We start from the raw sequence: 19,900 nt of genomic DNA on the forward strand, positions 1-19,900 counted from the left end.
TCGTTAAAACAAGTTGTATTGGAGAAACCCTGGTATCTGGGGCAGATGGTGGGATTACACGGCCACTGGTGATATGTCTCAGAGCAGGCGGGTAGAGGGGAAGGCTGCTTGGGAGGAAACCTGAGTGAAGACAGATGGCCGGCCCACCTGAGAGGACAGGAGGCTCCTTAGGAACATTTGGTCTTTAAATTTATTCTTTGCTGGGTTTAATATGCGCCTGATTTCAGAGGAAGAAATGTCAAAGCGAAGCAATATTTTCCTAATATTCTGTCACTTCTATGATAACCTTTGAGTTGATCAATAGCGGCAACAGGTTTCCTTGACTTTCTTTTTCCTTCAGTTGGATTTGCTCTAGGCTGTTTCTGTTGTTTCCTGCCCTATTCCACAACTTAGCTGGGCAGGCACAAAGGAAGGAAAGGAGTTGGTCCCCATGCCCACGTTCACATCATTCATGTCTGTGTATGTTTATGCTACTATGACTTCACAGCCAGCTTTTCAGACCATCGATCTTCTGGGGTTGCTGGGCTCTCAGCATTAAGAGCAATGTGTTGTTGGGGGGAGGGGACAGGGCAAAGAACCCAAACAGAAATGTGTGTGTCCAGGTTTATAACCTCTGTCATTCACTACACCCAAATCCTTAGCGCAGAAGGTAGGGAGTGGATTTCTTTCTCCCGGGGTAACTGTGCTCAAATAGCAAAGACACCAATGAATGTCACACTGCTGTGCAAGGCCATGAGGTTGACTTGGGTCTGTAACCTCATAACTCCTGAAAAGGCTTCCCTAGATTAAGAGGGCTACTAAATGTAGGCTGGAGAGATGGATCAGTGGTTAAGAGCACTGACTGCTCTTCCAGAGAACCCAGGGGGTTCAATTCCCAGATCCCACATGGCAGCTCACAACTGTCTTTAACTCCAGTTCCAGGGGATCTGACACCCTCACACAGACTTACATGCAGGAAAGACACCAAAGCACACAAAATAAAAATAAAGAAAAGGGTTAAATGCTAGATAGAGATATGGGAGATGTTCCCAATGAGGGGCAGATCCATAGGGACTGATAACCTGGTTGATCTGGACTTCAGGACTGATGCCTAGTGTAGCGTACCTTCTCTCCAGACACCCCACACCCATCAGTGGATTCCCACAGAGAACTGACATCCTCTGACAAATTCCCCTCAAAACCTAGGAATAGCCGACTATTAAGTCTGTGTTTCTCCACTTGTATTCGCTTAGGAAATTGACAAATAGGGTTTCTTGGGATCCACTTTTGACTTCCTAAAAAATGTCACTGAGGCTGCGTCTCTGTACCTTCAATCTCCATCTTTGATGATGTAGTTGTTGGTACTGGATCTTGAGATTTGGGGGGCGGGGGATGGGGGTGTTGGAGGACTGTTGATGTACCTGCCAATGGTGAGCAAAATCCATCCGGAATGCACGCAGAGCGTCCCCCAACACCTTTCACCGCAAACAGGGTATCTTACCAGATAGAAATATGAGTCAGGAAAGAAGACAGAAACGATGGAGCAGAAACAGAGATGGGGGAAACAGAGGGGCTGGAAAAGCGTATAGAACCAGGTGAGATGCCCCACCAACAATGAAGACATGGCCAACAAAACCAGCATGGGCCTTGTGCCAACCCAGCTTCTAGAGCTTTCCAGACACCTCCCATACCCTCCCTCTGGCTACCTACAGCCGCTACTGCTACCTCTCTTGCCCAGCCACTACCGTAGGCACCACTCCTCCTGCTCTTTGCACTGCTGTACATAAGGCATGAATATTTAAAGACCCCCTGCCTAGCCCAGCCACAAACAGAGAGAGCATTGTGGCCCTTTTCGGTTCCTCTTCCCTGCCACAAGCAACTCTCTGCAGGAAACTGGGGAGCCACTTACAATATATTCTGATTTTTATTTTATTTTTATTTTTATTCCACTGAGCTCCGGTTCAAATAATTAAACTTGCCAAGGGGGAGGGAAGCCTTGCCGTGGCTTCCATGTGCCTGCGTGCCGTCAGGCCTGTTCCAGCCTGACTTGGCTTTGAGACATTCTGATGTGTCTAGCGTTGCAGCTGCTGCTAATTCAGAGCAGGACAAGAGAGGGGCAGGGTCTGCCCCACCCCTTCCCCAGCCTTTCACACATCCTGGAAGGCTGGCTCTCTCAACAAGCCCTGTGCGGTTTGAAATTCTGTTTTATTTGAATAGCCTGCCTGTGACTAGAATATTTTAAGCCATGTTCTCTGGCCAGAAGAAGGCCTGGGGCGGGAGAAAGTAGGTTTCTCTCATTCCTTTCTGCCCTCAAACATGGGAGCAGTTTTTCCTTTATGGGCTACAGGAGTATGAAGGACCCAGGAAGATGAATGTGATGCACCAGCTCTTGTGAGGGTCAGTTCCCAACTGCTGGTTTGCGACCTCTCCAGAACTGCAGCTCTGTCTTTATATCCAAGTGCATGTGAACGCATGCACATACACATATGCACTCGTGTTCATGCGCACGTGTGCACGTGCACGCATACACACACTTATGCATGCATACCCGTGCATGCATGCATATAACCAAAGGTGTCCTGGAACACATCCTTTCCATCCTGAGGTCAGCCCAAGGGATGAAAATAATAATGATGATGAGAACTTTAATTTGCTGCTTGTCAGCTAAGCCCAAACAGAAGGTCTTCTGTGGGGTTCTGCCATGTCTATGTGGGCTGTCTGCCCTAAAGGGAAGGAGACCCACACTCTGTGTCTTTAAGACTGGCAAATGTGACCTGGACAGATGTGGGAAAGAAGACTGGCATGGCAAATTCCCTTCTGCCATCCTTCAAGCCCTGCCCACACCCTGCTAAGAAAAGATATCCTATAGTGATTGTCCCATAGAAACGGTGGACATTGCTGTTCCCTCATGTGGTTCATATGCTATTTGCTCCCTGTCTGTGCCCTGGTCTTAGCCTTACGTGCCTAGCCAGCATCAGCTGATGGGAAAGAGAAGAGCGGCTGCAAGAGACCATCAATTGTTTAGATTTTTAAAGTCTTTTCTGGTGACCATACATGGAGCCCTTCCTTCAACAGTGTCTCGGCATGAGACTCAGCAGTGTTGATCAGATTCAAGCAAAGCTGCCCCCATGTCCTTCTGAGCAGACAGGAAAGGAAATACAGGGGGGACTCTCCTAATGCCTGGGTTTTCAGTTTCTCAAACTTTATGGCGAAACCTCCTATGGAAAGGCAACAAAAGAAAAAAGGATACCAAGAATAAAGAGGCTTGAAGGTTTGATGCAGAGGGAGAAACCAAAACAGTGGGGGTTCTACTTCCACAGCCTCTGCCCAAACAGGGTACAGCCAAGGCAACGTACAGGAGGAGCCGAGAGCTGATACAGCCCATTTCAGAGAGCAGATTCTATGCACGTCCATGTCAGAGTGTTCTCCACCCATGATCAAGTTTAGGGTACACACCAGGTTGCCCCAGAGAGGGAAAAACCCATTTTAGCAAGACAGAAAAGAAATATACCACCCAAAGCAACATGATAAGTCAAGATCAAAGCCAGGCCTCCTGACCCTGGGCATCATGCTGCCCTGTGGAATAGATGTTGCCTTCTTAGCTTAGAGGGGCTGATATGAGCCACCATATGCCTGGCATCACACTTGCCTATCCAGAGCTCCACCACCCACCAGAGAGGGGTTCTCACTCGTAGAGGCAGAAGGAACAGCACTCCATTTGTAACAGGGGCATTGCTGTTCCCTCATGGGGTTCCTATGCTATGTGCTCCCTGTCTGTGCCCTGGTCTTAGCCTTATGTGTCTAGCCGGTGTCAGCTGATGGGAAGGAAAACAGCAGCTGCAAGGCCTCCTGGACTTGGTCCTAAATTTCCATTTCCAGAACCCACACAGGTCCCACAAAGAGGAAAGTTCCACCTTTCTTCCGCCTCTGCTCACCCATTGTCCCTACTTAAGAGCTGATCCCTAGCAGGGTCTACCCGAGCCCCACCTCTGTTCTTGTGTGGCCAAGCAGTGCCACACAAACACTTTATGGTTGAGGGAGAACTCCTCTTGTAAGCCGTTAGGGACTAGCACTATCTAGAAGGGACTGGAGGGTAATAGCATCATCTCCTTCCCTCCCACCAAGCGCGGATCCTTCCAGTCTTGTATCAGAGGACCGAGATACCCATTAGGCAGAGCTCCTGTGGGTATCCAGCCACATCTTATCTGATGCTCAGAGGCCTCTACAGATGCAGTTCCTCATCTCAGGAAGAAGTCATCCCAGTGCCAGGCTTCAATCTTTGCCTCAGGAGCAAACACACTGGTCCAGGCAGGGGCTGTTCACACACTCAGGTTGATGCTTTCTGCATATACAGTATCTTTGGAGAAAGCCGTTTGGAAAACACCTTCCTCCTGCCCTGGGACTAGGGTCAGGAGCATAAGCTGGATATGTGGCATCCATCTGGACTGTGCATTCTCTGTCCAGGAGAGCATAAGTTGGAGCTCAGCAGGAAGTATGAGGCCTCTCTGGCCACTCCTACAGGATGGTACAGTCATCTGAAGTAAGTCAGAGCAGCATAGGAGGAGCCTCAGGTAGCTGCCTCCCCTTTCCCCGTAGCCCACAGCCATACTGTCTCCTGTGCCCGGAGGGATCCAGCTGGCTCTGTATGGAGCAGCACCCCATACAGAAAAGCCTTCAACAGGCAAATGCTTCTTTACTTTGGGGAGGTGGGAGAGGAGACTAGAGTGGTGCTGGAGGCACTTTCCAAATGGCTCTTCTGAAGGCCCGTGGTATGTGCCTAGGATATGGAGCCCTCCTTTAGGTTCCCAGGAGCAACTGTCTGGTAAAGGCATCACTACAGTAAAAACTCACTGTACATCAGGGATAGAAGAGCTATTCCTTCTGCCTTACACTGGCTCTGGGAGTGAACGGATCTTCTCTGTTCTACAAATGAGGGAAAAGGCTGGGTCTGTGGGCTTGACTGCTTAGACTACTTAGCTCACAGACATCTAGTGGGAGTGTGGAGCCAGTGGCTAGCAGAACAGGGATGCTGTGGTTTGGAGAGTCAACAGAGTTGAGCCAGCAAGCACTGATCTTAACCGTGCTTGAGGTGTGGGGACAACCTCGCAGAAGATCCTGCAACTCTCTCTGGAGTGCTTACTTCATAGGAAAGAGAAGAGAAGTTTGCTTTCAGTAAGCAGGGTTCCAGTCTTTGTGTTTCTGTGTGTCACTCATCTGTGTTACCCTAAAAGCAAGTCAAACATCTTAGAGCCTTCAGAGACACTCATCCTTTGCACCTATGAGACAGAAACCCTCCCTCAGCCAGGCTAGGGGAAGGGACTCTTAGTGTATGTAAAGTTAGCTCAGGATGTGCTTCTAAACCCTGGTCCCCTAGTACCCAGTTGGCTCCTGTGCTCAGCATTTTACTTCCATCGCCTCATTATCAGGACAGACTGGTAAGAGGTGTGACCATTTCCTGATGTAGAAACTGGGGCTCAGAGAGTTGAATGCCTTGCCCAAGGTCAGTCTGCTGTTGAGTGCCCTAAACCAGGTTGGTTCAATGTCAGATCTCTAAACACTCCAAGGTTGCTGAATTCAGTGTTGGTCATGTGGGCTTAAATCCCATCGCTGCATCACCAAGGACCCATCTGACCTCCATCTGACCTCTGGCAAGTCATGCCTCCAAATTGGGGGGAAAATACCTGTTTACTGGCTGTGTGAGACTGTTGCTCCCATCAGAGGAGAGCAAATGCTGTAGCACTCACGATGCTTAATGAATGGAGGCGATTGTGGCCCTTACCCCTCTTCCTGCCATGTTTGGATGCAAGAAAGAGCCCTGCTAAAGCGCACTGTGCTCTTCTCCCTCGGGCCATCAGCAATGTGTGGGCAGGTTGCGAGAATTGTTCTACTAACAATAGTGCCAGAACATTCTGAGAAAACCCACTTTATCAATAATTAATTAAGTAAGTAAGTACACAACCCCTCAAGGAGAGGGGCTACAAAAAGCCTCTTCCTTGTGTCTCAGAGACCTAACAAATAAAGGCCTACGGAGACTTGTGAGGTGAAGTAATTCTTACCTCAGCACATGGAGCTAAGAAACTGGAGACTAGCATTCTGTCAGCCCCTCGCCGTGATGTGCTGAGTTCTGCCAGGATACATGTTAATTGACTGAAGCAATCAACAGCCATTACAAGTACATTCGGACATAATTAATCTAATACCTTTAAGCCATCCGAACTCTGGGTCTATAGACACACACACACTTCCTTGAGGTCACAGTCTTCCCAACGGCTGTCCATGAAGGTTGGAGAAATGTTACCTACACTCAAGCCTGCTCCCGGGAGGAGGATTACAGGTCTGTCTCCCAGCATTGTCTCTAAAATTTATAGAGAAACTGTGGCTCAGAGGAAGCTGTTTGTCAGAAATCATACCGGTATATTCTTGAAGAAAAGATCATCCTCTTTCTATAAAATAGAGAAGAATGGAAAGAGAATTCTCTAAAGAATCTAGGAGGGAAAAAAAAAACTAAAACCCTCAACACAAACTCTTTCTTTCCACCCTGTTCTGTGCCTTTGCTTGCTATACCTCTAGCTTGGGTTTCCCACCTGCCCTTTCTAACACAGGAGAATGAACCCAACATTTACCAAATATCTTTGCTAAGCTGAGCAAGGGACTTACAGAATCTGATTAAATCCCTGCAAGAACAGTACCACTGACTGACCCCACTCTCAAAGACCCTGGGGCTCTGAGATATTCTAATAGAATAAGTAAAACGAAGCATGATTAACAAAAACTCAGAGGCAGAAATTGAGGTTCAACCTGAAGACCAGAAAAGCAAAGCAGCCAGCCATTGGCTCTTACCTCAGTCCGAAATGGCGATCCTGCCTCCAGGAATCTCAGAATGAGACTGAGACTGAGAGCTGTCTCCTCCCATTTTACAATCCTCTCTAGTTCTGGGATTAAGGGCATACACCACTCACTACCGCCTGGTTCCTATGGCAAGCTAGTGTGGCTACTGAGATTAAAGGTGTGTGTCATTGTGGCTACTGGGATTAAAGGTGTGTGTCATTGTTGCCTGGTCTGTTAGGCTGGCCAGTGGGGCTGTTTTACTTTTCTGATCTTCAGGCAAGCTTTATTTATTAAAATACAGATGAAATGCCATGACAGAAAAAGACATGCCACTGTCTCTGAACCAGTGCCCCTGCTCTGCCACCTCCTCCCTCACAGCTCCCTGCTCTCAGGGGGGCCCTCACAAAACCCACAGCTCAGCTGGGAGCACTGACCCTTTTCTGAGGTGGGTAAAGAGACCATTTTGTTCCTATTTTGCCAGCAGAGTCCTCCCTATGCCTTTCTAAATATAGCGTTTATTTTTCTGATTATAAAGGTATGTGATGCTCATTTTAGAGCATTAGGAAAATACAATGAAGCCTGAATAAGGCGGATGAAATTGCCCACAACTGATACACTTCCAAATGGGGAAACAAAGACCTGGAGAGAGACAATTAAAGAGCTATATAAATGTGGGGTCTTTTCTCTTTGCTTGTTCTTGTTGCTCATACATCAGTATTCCTCCTCATAAGCTTGATTTTAATAATTATATATCCTAAGTTAATTTTAAAGTTTTTGTCCCAGTTATCAAACTTTGTAGATGTTCACTCTAAAAAAGGGGGGAATAAAAAAGCAATAATTTTTATTGGTGGTGGCACACGCCTTTAATCCCAACACTAGGGAGGCAGAGGCAGATTGATCTCAGGGAGTTCAAGACAAGCGTGGTCTACAAGAACTAATTTCAGGACAGGCTCCAAAGCTATAGAGAAACCCTATTAAAAAAATACAGTAAGAAAAGCAAATATCTGTGACTGCATAGCCTTACCATCCAGGGATCCCAGGTTGTTTTTTTTTTTTTTTTTTTTTTTTTTTATGAGCAATCTACATGAAAAACAATATGAAAAGTCCCTGTCTGGGGTGGTCCCTAACAATGTTTTCAAGAAAAATTCTGATATTTAAACCTCCTAAGTAGCCAGGAATCCAGCATTTCTTAAATGTCTATAATTGCAAGTACTTGCCAACATCATATTTTGTCTGCTATCAGAAAAAATCTGCATCTCGCCAGCCTCTTGCTGTCTTGGGCTGATTTTTCCATTAGGCTATTTCTAGAGCATTGGTGTTTACTTTCTCCAGGTGAATTAGAAGATGGAGAACAGAAAACAATGGATTTTTGCCGGGAGTCAATATTCTCAGTTCAAATTAATGAGATGCCACACTGAAATCAAGGAATTCTTAAAATTATAAGTTCATACCTGGAATTTCTTTGGCTATCTTAGGTTGGAGAAGAGCCCTGAGCACTGTGTTAGTTGTTTTTCTCACTGTTGTGACAGGATATGTGACAGGAAAATGTTAAGGGAGAGAGACTTCTGGTAGCCTGCAGCGTCAGGGTGAGAAAGGTACCGGGACATTCATGATGGTAGGAGGGGCTTTCATCACCGGCAGTGGCCGCGGGAGCGTGAGGCGGCTTGCTCATATGTCTGTGGATCAGGAAGAGCTCAAGCCAGAAGCAGAGCCAGTCTGGAACCCTCGAGGCCAGCCTCTACTGTCCTACCTCTGCTAGATACACCCTATGTCTGGAAGGTTCTCTTAGCTTCCCAAACAGCACACCATCTGGAGACCCAGAGCTCAAATACACGAGTCTAGGGGAGACAATTCACATTCAGATCTGACAGCCTGCACCCAGTGTCCCTGATAGCAACTCCAGTCTTGGTCATCTATTCTCAGTCACATGACCCCTGATGCAGGGAACATCTGGAATACCTGATCACACTCCAGTCAAGTTCATCTTTGCACATCTTTGTCTAGTAGAGTGTGTCTCCCTCTGTTTCGTGAAATGCACAGTGGAGCATCCTTCCTTGACTCGGGGCTCTAATAGTGGGAACTCCCACAGCCCTTTGGTAATTTGAAAAGCTATAAAAATCCCCCCCCCCCGACACGCATTTTCTCTATTTGCGGGGGAGGGGTGTGGACGCTGCAGACAGCATGAACAATATTTGCTGCCATTGAATCAGCCTAAATTCTACTATGATTTCTTTTCCTTATGAGTTCAAAGGATTGTTCTGAAACAGACATGGGGTATGCATAGCAAACGCGGGGCACATTCTAGACATAAAATTGCGGTAATTACCACTGGAGGAGGAAAGGGCCATAGAGAAATAATAGCATTAGGCCTAGCCACAATGCTGGGCCTGCTTTACATACAGAACTTTAATTAATAAAATGACAAACACTGGTACCACATAATTGGAAAGCCTATCAGGCCCCACCGAGAAGCAGGAAAAAAACGGTCCTGGTGAAAGGGCCAGCTGGAGCCAGGAGATATAATTGCGGGTGGCATGCTCCTGGTGGCGTCTCTGTTCACTTGTCTCACTCGCTGTCTGCATGCAAAAGAGTTTATTAGTTAGAAGCTGCCGTTTATGACATGTATCTATTAGAAAACATCCAGAAGGATTAAAAAGAATATATTGTTACAAGCTTAAACAGGTTTTTTTATAAATTTATATTTATGCAAGATTCTGCATACTTGTGTAAATACGCATATACCACTAATTGGCCGACAGGGACAATGGTGAGTCATGGCTTAAAATTCACTGTCTCCCTAATGCCTCCTATCTCAGAGTCTTCAGATAAGATCTTGTTAAAATATGGATTCCAATTCAGCTAAGCCGGGTTGGGATGGGAGACCCCATACTTGTAGGAAGTTCCCAGGGGATGCCAACATTGTTGATCCAAGGACCATGATTCATGAAACAAGAGTCTAAGTTCCTAAAGCTTTAAGGATTGCCCCAATATACTACATATATGTATAGCATTGTGTGGTAGAAAGAATGCACACAGGCAGGGTGGAATGTTCCGAGCTGCGGCATTTGTGTTTAGTGTCCGTGAGTGACTGACTTCACCTCTCTCGACCCCAGATTCTTTTTGTGAAAAGTGGGTACCTAGTAGCCAAACTTCTGCGGCTGTGGAAAATAACCTGCAAAAAATAATGTAAAGGACAGAGGATTCTTTTTGGCTCAGGATGTCAATGGTCTTAGTTTATGAGCTGACACTATTTCATGGTGACCCGTGGCCAGATGAATACAGTATAGAGGAAGGGCATGGCAAGGGATAGCTGTCCTCTCTATGGCAGCCAAGAAGCAAAGAGGAGATGTAGAGAGGGTCCCGGACATGATGCACCCTTCAAGGCACACCCCCAGTGACATACTTTCTCTAACCAAGCCCCACCTCCTACTTTCTGTCCTCTCCCAATGATGCCATCACACACAAACAATTCATTCATGAAGTCAATGTTCCTGCTACATTTCCCTCAGTGGTTATGTCTACTGACTGAGCATCAAGCCTTCAATACGTGAATTTTTGTGCTGGGGGGAGGCATTTTATATTCAAACCACAACAGGCTGGGATAATACCTCCTTGAGTTGGGGGATATAGGTATAAAAATAAGACAGCCTACGGGAAAATGCAGAATGCAGCTTTCAGGCATTCAAAGTCAACTAGGAAATGACTCCATTCTTCACTCCTCACATCCACTTATGAGTGAGTACATACCATGTTTGCCCTTCTGGGTATGGGTTACCTCACTCAAAATGATTTTTTTCCTGTTCCATCCATTTGTCTGCAAATTTCATGAGGTCATTGTTTTTTATAGCCGAATAATACTCCATTGTGTAACTGTACCACATTTTCTTTATCCATTCTCCAGTTGAGGGGCATCTAGGTTCTAGCTAGTATGAATAATGCTGATTTGAAGATAGTTGTCAAGTGCCCTTGTGATAGGATTGAGTACCCTTTGGGTATATGCCCAGGATTGGTATAGTTGGGTCTTGAGGTAGATTGATTCCCAATTTTCTGAAAACTCACCATATTGATTTCCAAAGTGGTTGTACAAGTTTTCTCTCCCACCAGCAGTAGAGAAGTGTTCCCCTTACTTCAAATCCTTTCCAACCTAAGTTGTCATCAGTGTTTTGGATCTTAGTCATTCTGACAGGTGCAAAATGATATATCAGAGTTGTCTTGATTTGTATTTCCCTGATGACTAAGAATGTTGAGCAATTTCTTAAATGTCTTTCAACCATTTGAAATTCTTCTCTTGTGAATTCTCTATTTAGGTCTGTACCCCATTTTTAATTATATTATTTGGTATTTTGATGTTTAGTAAGTTCTTTATGTATTTTGGAGATCAGCCCTCTGTCAGATGTAGTATTGGTGAAGATCTCTTCCCGTTCTGTAGGCTGCCATTTTGTCTTATTAACTGTGTCCTTTGCCTTATAGAAGCTTCTCGGTTTTAGAAGGTCCCATTTATTAACTGTTGATTGCAGTTTCTGTGCTACTGGTATTATTCTAGGAAGTAGTCTCCTATGCCAGTGCGTTCAAGACTACTTTCCACTTACTCTTCTATCAAGATTAATGTAACTGGATTTATGTTGAGGTCTTTGATTCACTTGGGCTTGAGTTTTTTGCAGAGCAATAGATATGGCTATAATTGCATTCTTCTATGTGCTGACATTCAGTATGTCAGCACCATTTGTTGAAGATGCTTTCTATTTTCCATTGTATAATTTTGGCTTCATTTTTGTCAAAAATTAGGTGTGTGCTTACTTATCCATTGGTGTGTAGATTTATGTCGGGGTCTTCTATTCAACTCCATTGATCTACAAGTCTTTTTTATGCTGATACCAAGCTGTTTTTATTGCTACAGCTCTGTAGTAGAGCTAGTATAGGATAAGCAACCTACAAGTCACAACCTCAGAGAAGCTACATAACAAGGAGGACCCAAAGTGGTATGCATGAATTTCCCTGGGAAGGGAAAATAAAAGAGATCTCCCAGGTAAAATGGGGTTAAGGGGAGGGGAATGGAGGAATGGGAACTTGAGGGAGCAGGTTGGGCTGGCTGGATGTGGGAGGTAAGTTGGAGGCAGGATGGAGAGGGAGAGTAACCAAAGAGACATCTTGATGGGGAGATTTGGGGGTTAGGTAGAAACCAGGGAAGCCCCCAGGTACTCACAAAGATAACCCTAAGATTCCTAGCAATAGTGGAGAAGGTGCCTGAACTGGCCATCTACTATAATCAAATTGGTGACTATCCTAATTGTCATCAGAGATATTCTATCCAGTAACCGACGCAGTAGATGCAGAGATCCACAGCCAAGCACTGGATTGAGCTCTGGGAGTCTTGTTGAAGAAAGGGAGGAGGGATTATATGAGCCAGGGGGATCAAGGTCATGATGGGAAACCCACAGAGACAGCGGGCCTGAGCTCATGGGAGCTCATGAACTCTGAGCAAACAGTTAAGGAGCCTCCGTGGGACCAACTTATGCCCTCTGCATGTGCGTGACAATTGTGTAGCTTGGTCTGTTTGTAAGGCTCCTAGCAGAGAGATCAGGACATGTTCCTGACATTTGGTTGGCTTTGGGGTACTTGTTCCCCATGCTGAATTACCTTGCTCAGCCTTGATACAAGGGGAGGAGTTGGGTCCTCCCTCAACTTGATGTGTCATGCTTTGTTCCAATGGGAGGCCTATCCCTCTTTGAATGGAGTAGAAGGGGAGGTGGGGTAGATGGAAAATGAGAGGAGAGGAGGGAGGGGAAACTGAGGTTGGTGTATAAGTTATTCAAATTAAATTAAATTAAATTAAAAAAATAAAGAAAATGACTCCGTACCCTATAAGCCACCCAGACAGAAAGAGTATTAAGATTAAATTCCAAGAATGTTTTGTGCCTGCCATGGGCACTGGGAACTTGCTGTCAAGTTGCACTGCGTACAGTTGGCTTGAAGAATCTACATCAAGTGACATGCAAGGGCTCTTTATAGCTGTATAAGAGAAATGTAGATCATTAGGAAGAACTACAGCCTACAGTCTGCTTTGAAACTTTATCTAAAACCACCATCTTAGTGCTTTTAGATACAGCAACTAAATGGGATGCTCGGTAGTCTTGATATAAGTCCTTCAGTTCTTGGCACTGAGAAGTTGGTGAGCCAAGGAAATGACTCAGCTGGTGAAATATTTGTCTTACATACCTGAGGACCTAAATTTGGTCCTCAGCATCCCTGCGTTGAGGCTTGCCCTTGTAATCCCCTGCATGAGATGTGGAGACAGGCAGAGATTCCTGTGGGTCCACTGGCTGGCCAGTCAAGCCTACTTTGTGAGTTCCAGAACAAGGAGATACTCTGTCTCAAAACAAAACAAAGACCAAAGCTAGCAAACAACACTCCAGCTGTCCTCTAGGCCTTGCATGTACCCTGCCAGTGCATACATGTGCACCTGTACATGCACAAACACACACACACACACACACACACACACACACACACATATATATATATATATACACAAAAATGAAGGCGATAAGGACCTTGGTATGCAGGTCGAAAAGGAGACAATTCTGACCCAGGCTAGTCCTGCTCAGCCTCAGCCCTGGGACCTCACTGCCTGAATTATCCTCAGTCTCACCTGGAAAGGCCATGTGACATCCCATGAAGGCCTCTGCTGAGAGCTGTGACCTCCCCCTATTGGAGTGTCACCTCGTTCTGCTTTGGTAACTGTGGACACATATAAAGCCATTTCTTGGTGATGGAGAATGGTTTCTAACTCCAAGTCTAAGATGAAAATGGACGCCCTCACTGGGAGAGCCAAGCTATTTGCTTTATTAAGTAGTCCCTTCTCCACGGTGGTCTCACTTCAGAATCACCTGGAGGGGCTTTAAAACCTACCACTAAACCAGAACCTTCCAAGACTTCTTAACGGAAAGTCTCTGCAGTGGAGCCCAGACACTGGCAGTTTGGAAAACTCCATAGGTGTTTCTAGTTTACAGCCCGGGTTGAAAAACCACTGATTGCACATTCGGTTCATGGTATCACATTTATTATCTCACTCAGTCTCCATAAGAACCTTTGAAACAAGGCAAGGGAGGTACAGCTCCGATCACAAGGGAGTGGGGGCTCGGAGGAGGTGAGGCAAGAAGCTTAAGGTGGCACAGTTAACATGCCTCCATCTCGGAGCACAGGCTCTCAGTTCACCCTTAGTCCTCAAGCCAGGAAACTAGAGCAGTTTGAAGAGCCCTGAGAGAGCCAGTACTGACGCAAAGGGCAGTTGCTTCCAGTGCATTCTGGAAAGGTGGTAAAGGAGTCATAGAAACGCCAGGGAAAAGCCCCAGAGGCTGCCCTCTCGCTCAGCGCCTCTCTGCAGACTCTGATTCAGTAAGTTTGCAGACAGCCCAGAGAGTCTGCCTTTCTAACAAGTTCCCAGGTTAACACTGCAGGTCCTAGGGTAAGGATCAGGCTCAGGAAAGAAAAACAGCAAAGACTGGCTCAGAGGCAGAAGTTAGAGGTCACAGGGGGGTAGCTGCGGATTAGCAGACCTAGGGAGAGAAGGTCGGTTCTGGAACGCTGCAACTTGAGAAAACACACGTGTGTAGATGTGTAGACGCATCTCCCTGCAGACTCAAGGATCAAGGAATACTGAATGGTGCCGAGCACGTTTACTAATGGTTTACTGACTGCCAGTTCTCAGTCTTAGTTTAAGCTTTCTTTATCTGTTTCTGAAAACCAGCCACTACTGCAGCATGTCTTAGATTTCATGTTGACTCTAGGTGTGTTTTCTGTTATAAATATAAGCGGTCCCATATTAAGATGAAGGGAAGGTTTACTTGGCTGTTTTAATTCTATTTACACATCACTCTTTATAGTTTGGAGGTGTGGCTTTGGTGACTGAAGTCTCGAAAATGCCAAGGGTCTTACATTGTCTTGTGTCTCTTGTGTGGACAACCGAATGGCTCTACAGCATACTCGGACAACACTGTTTTCAGTCTAACTTACAAGTTATATCCCAATAGGAGAGTAGGGAAGTACTGCGTGGAATGAACCACAATAAATATTTTAAATATTTGTGAATATGGAGATGATCATCTCAGAGGCTGATGACATGAAGGAGCCTTATGCACTTCCTTAGAGATCTAAGAATGCTTCAAGCCAGTCCCCCCACATCTCTATCTCTCTCTTAGCCACACACACACACACACACACACACACACACGCATGTGTCTCCTCCTGTCTCCTCTCTCTCGGTTCCTTTCTCACTCCTCTATCCACTCTAGTGTCTCTCTCTTCTGCCCTGATTGAACTAAAGCATATGGCTGGAAGATGGAGAAAGCTCCGTGCATCCGTCTCTGTCGCATACATGTGACGCAGCCTGGGGGCTCCATTAGTATTCACTGAAGAGCTAGCACGTTGATTTCCTTAGATCATAAAGGACCATGACTGCCTTGATTTTTTTTTTCCAGTGGAGAATAAGAAACCATTGAAAGCTGTCGAGCTGAGTCACAGATGACAGGCAGCAAAAAATACGACAAAGGTCCACGTGAGGTTTCAGAGGGGAGAGGGCAAGGAAGGGGTCCTTTAGGAGCCATGGCTGGATTCAGAGGGTAGGTTCTAAAGGCAAGAGCGAGTCTTCTGTTGTTGGGATAATGAAGAACTGAAGCGAGAAGCCAGTCGGGGAAAGATTGAAGAATGAATGGAAATGAAACTCGGTGGTACTGTGCTTGCCTGTTATGCACAAGGCTTAGGTTCCCTTCCTAGCATAAAAGAGAATAAAAAGGAAAGATCATTTACTCCCTGACTAGATATGTGAACATCTAAGCAGAGGTACAGGAATGGGTTGCAAGCCAGAAGAGCCGCAAGAATCAAATAGAAAGTAGAAAGTAGAAGGTATTTTTTTTTTTTTTTTTGGAATGGGTGAGATCTGATCCTTTGTGGACAGAGGAGATGGAAGCAGCAAGATTGGAGGTGGTGGATAAAGAAGGAGATCAATTGAAAGGGCAAGGCCTAGAGGAAGGTGGACCAGGAAACCACACAATGGAGAAAATGAAGAATCCCTCTCCCTCTAGGACAGAAGCAAACGGATAAGTAAGCAGACACTTAGGCTGGGAAGGGGAGGCGAGAGTGAACTTTCTCATGGAAGTGGAAATCACATCAGTGCATCAGGAGCTGGGGCCCAGGACTGCACGAGGGAGAGTTTGAGCTACCCAACGTGTTAGGTGTGCCCAAAAGTCAAATGTGGAGATGTACAGAGAACAAGTAAGTAGCATCAGCCACCAAGGGCACCGAGGCACAGCAGTCTGACTTTACAAGGCCAGATCCATTGTGTTCTGGGGCCAGATGAGAGACATGTGACTGACATGTCCCAACCAGGACACTGCGTGCCATAGACGATAGGAGAGAGAGTTTCATATTACCAAAGGTAGACGTAAATTCTCCAATCAATGGCATCCAGACATACAAGAAAACTGGGTAGGGATAGAAAATAAATGGACAGATTCATTCAGTTACCTTGGGAGGTTTCATTGGAAGCAAGTGTTTGTCCTCTTGGAAAGGTACCTGTGAGAAGTCTATGACTGATTATAAATCAGACTCACCAGACTGGGACCCCAAGTCCAAGAGACAGGTTTTGTAGGTAGGACACTGAATTGTCAGACTGCGGTAGCCAGTGGCACAGTCCTCTTCAGTCACACGGCCAGGCAGCCGCCAGGGAGGGGTTAGGAGACGAAGGCTGGGAGTTACAGAGAAGTGTCTCTTCATACCAGGAGAAACCAAGAGCCATAGCTAATGAGAACTCAGCGTGCTTTGCCTTTCTCTCCAGACACCGTTTTCATTCAGAACCTGAGCAGGGGGAGAGTTCTTTTACAGTTCGGCTGTTGTTTGTAGATTATCGCGATCAGGCACAACCTCTATTATCTCAAACCTCAGTCTGTGGCGTGCACTGCCTCTGAACATGACTACATTTAAAGTTTCTTAGAAAGATGATTAGTGACAATTCCCTTCTAAACGTCTAGGTAAGGGTGCCAGAGAAACCTTTCATAATAACACAACAAAAACATACGCTTGCAGCTTCCTCTTGGCAAAGCAGCATCCTCATTTGGGAAGATAACTATATTAAGAGATCATGATATATAGGTAGGTGTGTGTGTGTGTGTGTGATTTTTGCCTACCAACATGTGATCTGACACTGTTCAAATAAGACTTGCAATTATTAGAAGGGATACAAAAAAAAACCCTATTATACCTAAATTGAAAGAAATTGAATGAAAAAAAGTTCCCCACATTAAGTCACATTGTGAGTTGAGTCCATGGGCAGAATCTTTGGTTGTGCTGAAGGAAACTCACTGAAGAGCCCCACTGCTCCATGGCGGAGGTAGAACCTTGTGAAATTTGGGGTGATAGCATCAACCTCAGTAAGGCCTCAGAATTGCTCACTGGTGGTCCCAGCTCAGATCCTTGAACCTCAGCAGTGAACAAGAACAGGCAGTGGGCACTCTGCTGCGTTCGCTGGATCAAGTCTGGTGAGCCTCCAACAACGTTCTTCAAGCCTCAGTGGAGAGCTCCAGGAAGGGTACTTGAGGGTTCCATTCAACACTAACATTTTAACTGATGCTTCTCTTCCCCACAGCTCCACATGTCCTGGCTTATCCGTGGGGCTTTAAGAGGAAATGTATCCCTGGTGCTGGTGGAGAACAAAACCGGGAAGGAACAAAGCCGAACGGTCTGGCATGTTGCCGCCGATGAGGGATTGAGCCTGTGGCAGTGGACAGTATTGTCGCTCCTGGATGTGACTGATAGGTGAGTTCCTATCTGTCCCGCCTACTCCGCTTTACTCTACAGGTTCCGAAGTAGGATGGTCTCACCCTTCCCATACCCTTTATCTAAGACATTTTCTTAGATATTTTACTCACGGCTATGACAAAGTACCTGACGAAGGCAACCTGAAGAAGGAAGGGGTTATTTGGGCTCAGAGTTTGGGGGTTTAATCCACCATAGTGGCCATAACTTGATGATAAGAGTGCGAGGCAGCTGCTTACCTTGTATCCACAGTGAGGAAGCAGACAGCCACAAATGCTGGTCGGTGCTCAGCTGACTTTCTCCTTCTACTTCAATCGGAGTAAATGGACAGGTTGAACAGTACTATCCGCATTTAGATTAGATCTTCCAACCTCAGTTAACCCCATCTAAAGTCTTTTCCACCAACATGCCCAGAGGTCTGTCTCCTAGGCGATGCTAGGTCCTGTCAAGTCGGCAATCAATATTAACCATCACAAGCGTGTGCACACAGGCTTGCACGATCCCCTGCCCATTACTGGGAGTGCAAGAGTCTTCAAGAGATGATGTGCTAATGAACACTCGTCACCTGTGGCTCTCACCTGGCCTGATTGGCTTCCTCCAGGATCTGCCTGCGGAAAGAGCAGAAAATGAGGCACTCGAGCTCCTACCGAATAACACTCGGGTTTCAGGTCTCCATGGCATTTTCTCTCGCTTGGTGCCTTCCTTTCCCATTTGCCAGTTTCTTTTCCCTGATTAACAACAAAACCTTGGTAGGTGAGAAAGGGTTATCACTGTCCCCTACTACTCTCTGAAAGAGAAGAAGCTGGAAAATCAAAGGAGCAAAATACCCACAAGTTGACTTCAGAACCAAGACCCAACCCAAAAGCTCTATTGCTTCCACTCCGGAGGAGGGTTGACTAAGGTAGATGCCAGTGTCTTCACTAAACAAAGATGAGCTTCTGCCAGGGACCCTGGTACTGATCGGATTCTATTACTAACGACCTCTGTGACCTTGGACAAGATCCTGTGGTCCTTCGCACCCCAGTTTTCCCCCCTTCTGAATGGATAGGGTCAGGTGACAAGATCTTCACCTCCACATGTCACTGGATTGGAGCAGATGCCCATGGAGTTCAGCTGCCCCTTGTCTTCCTAAGATGGCACTACCCTGCCACCTGCAGTCAGCCTGAAGCAAGCCGTGCTGGAGTAAAAATGACTTGGCACCGCAGCATTTCTGTGATGCTCTACTGTGCTATGCTGAATGTTCCATGGGTTGCACAGACATGGTCTACAGCAAAAGGCAGGGTGGGGTCATTTCTGCAGAGAGGACTGGAAGGGAAAATCGTTTGATTTTGGCTAAACATCCTACTCTACCGTTAGGCGAAGCCTTCAGAACATTCTTACCGAAGATACTCAAATTGCTGTTCTGGTGACCCCACCTCTGAGATATGAGAACCAAAGACTCGAGGCAGGGTAGGGGGTGATGTATGTTGTCATGAGACTTCCTAAGTGTGGGTCTGGGCTTTAAGTTCTTCTCCCAAATCTCAAAATGTGCTGCTCCCTGCAGTTTCTAATGGGAGCTCTCCTGTCGTAGGGAGAAGCCTCCTCCCAACCCTGAGGAGCAACCACCCACTCCTTCAGATGCGCATGGCATGATGATCAAAACCCGTGGATGTCCCCGGGCTCAATGACCCTGGGGCAAACATATTTAATTAAAGTGGAGGAAGGAAAACATGTGGGTGCTGCCTCCGTAGGCTGGTCTTTTATTCTTTGGGACTGTGGAGGGCGGGGAGGGGTCACACATGGGGATTGGAAACTCTCTGGAGATGCTGGAGCCCTCTCTCCTGGAAGATGTAGAATTAACTCCAATGAGTCAAAGTGTTGTTTCTCCCCTCTCTCCTCAACCCAGCAAGCTCTCTCTTTCATAGCCGTCCCAGGAATTTAAAGCAAGTAAAATGTTGACTCTGCTCACTCCTTTCTTCTGAAGGTTCGTTTGAAAGAGACTTTGTTCCCAGCCTTCTTCTGTTCCCATGCCACTCCCAGCTGAAGGCTGTTTAGCACGCTGATATTTCCATGCTATTTCCAATATTCATACCAAGACCAAAGTGTCCAGTGGAGGGTCAGACAAAAGCCAGCTTGATTCTAAATGCATTGTGACCTAATTCCTGCATAATTACGGGGGAGGGGGTGTCTCCATTCACAAAGAACCTGCCAGCCATCAAGATGTTCGCAAAGTCAGGGGCAGTAGAGAGGCATGCAGCCTGGAGGCTTACAATGAGAAACTGTGGGTGAACCGACTGACTGTCAC

At 46.3% G+C, this 19,900-nt stretch overlaps 1 protein-coding gene across 1 annotated transcript in view; it reads left to right on the forward strand.

Annotated features, from left to right (window-relative positions):
- Alk (ALK receptor tyrosine kinase) overlaps window positions 1-19,900 on the forward strand; it is a 722,226-nt gene that overhangs the window by 604,249 nt on the left and 98,077 nt on the right. The window contains exon 9 of the mRNA XM_057785256.1: window positions 17,447-17,616. Within this exon, the coding sequence (XP_057641239.1) occupies window positions 17,447-17,616 (170 nt within the window). The remainder of the gene's footprint in view (window positions 1-17,446; window positions 17,617-19,900) is intronic.

This window comes from Chionomys nivalis, chromosome 1, assembly GCF_950005125.1.
Source record: "Chionomys nivalis chromosome 1, mChiNiv1.1, whole genome shotgun sequence".
Lineage (NCBI taxonomy): Eukaryota > Metazoa > Chordata > Mammalia > Rodentia > Cricetidae > Chionomys > Chionomys nivalis.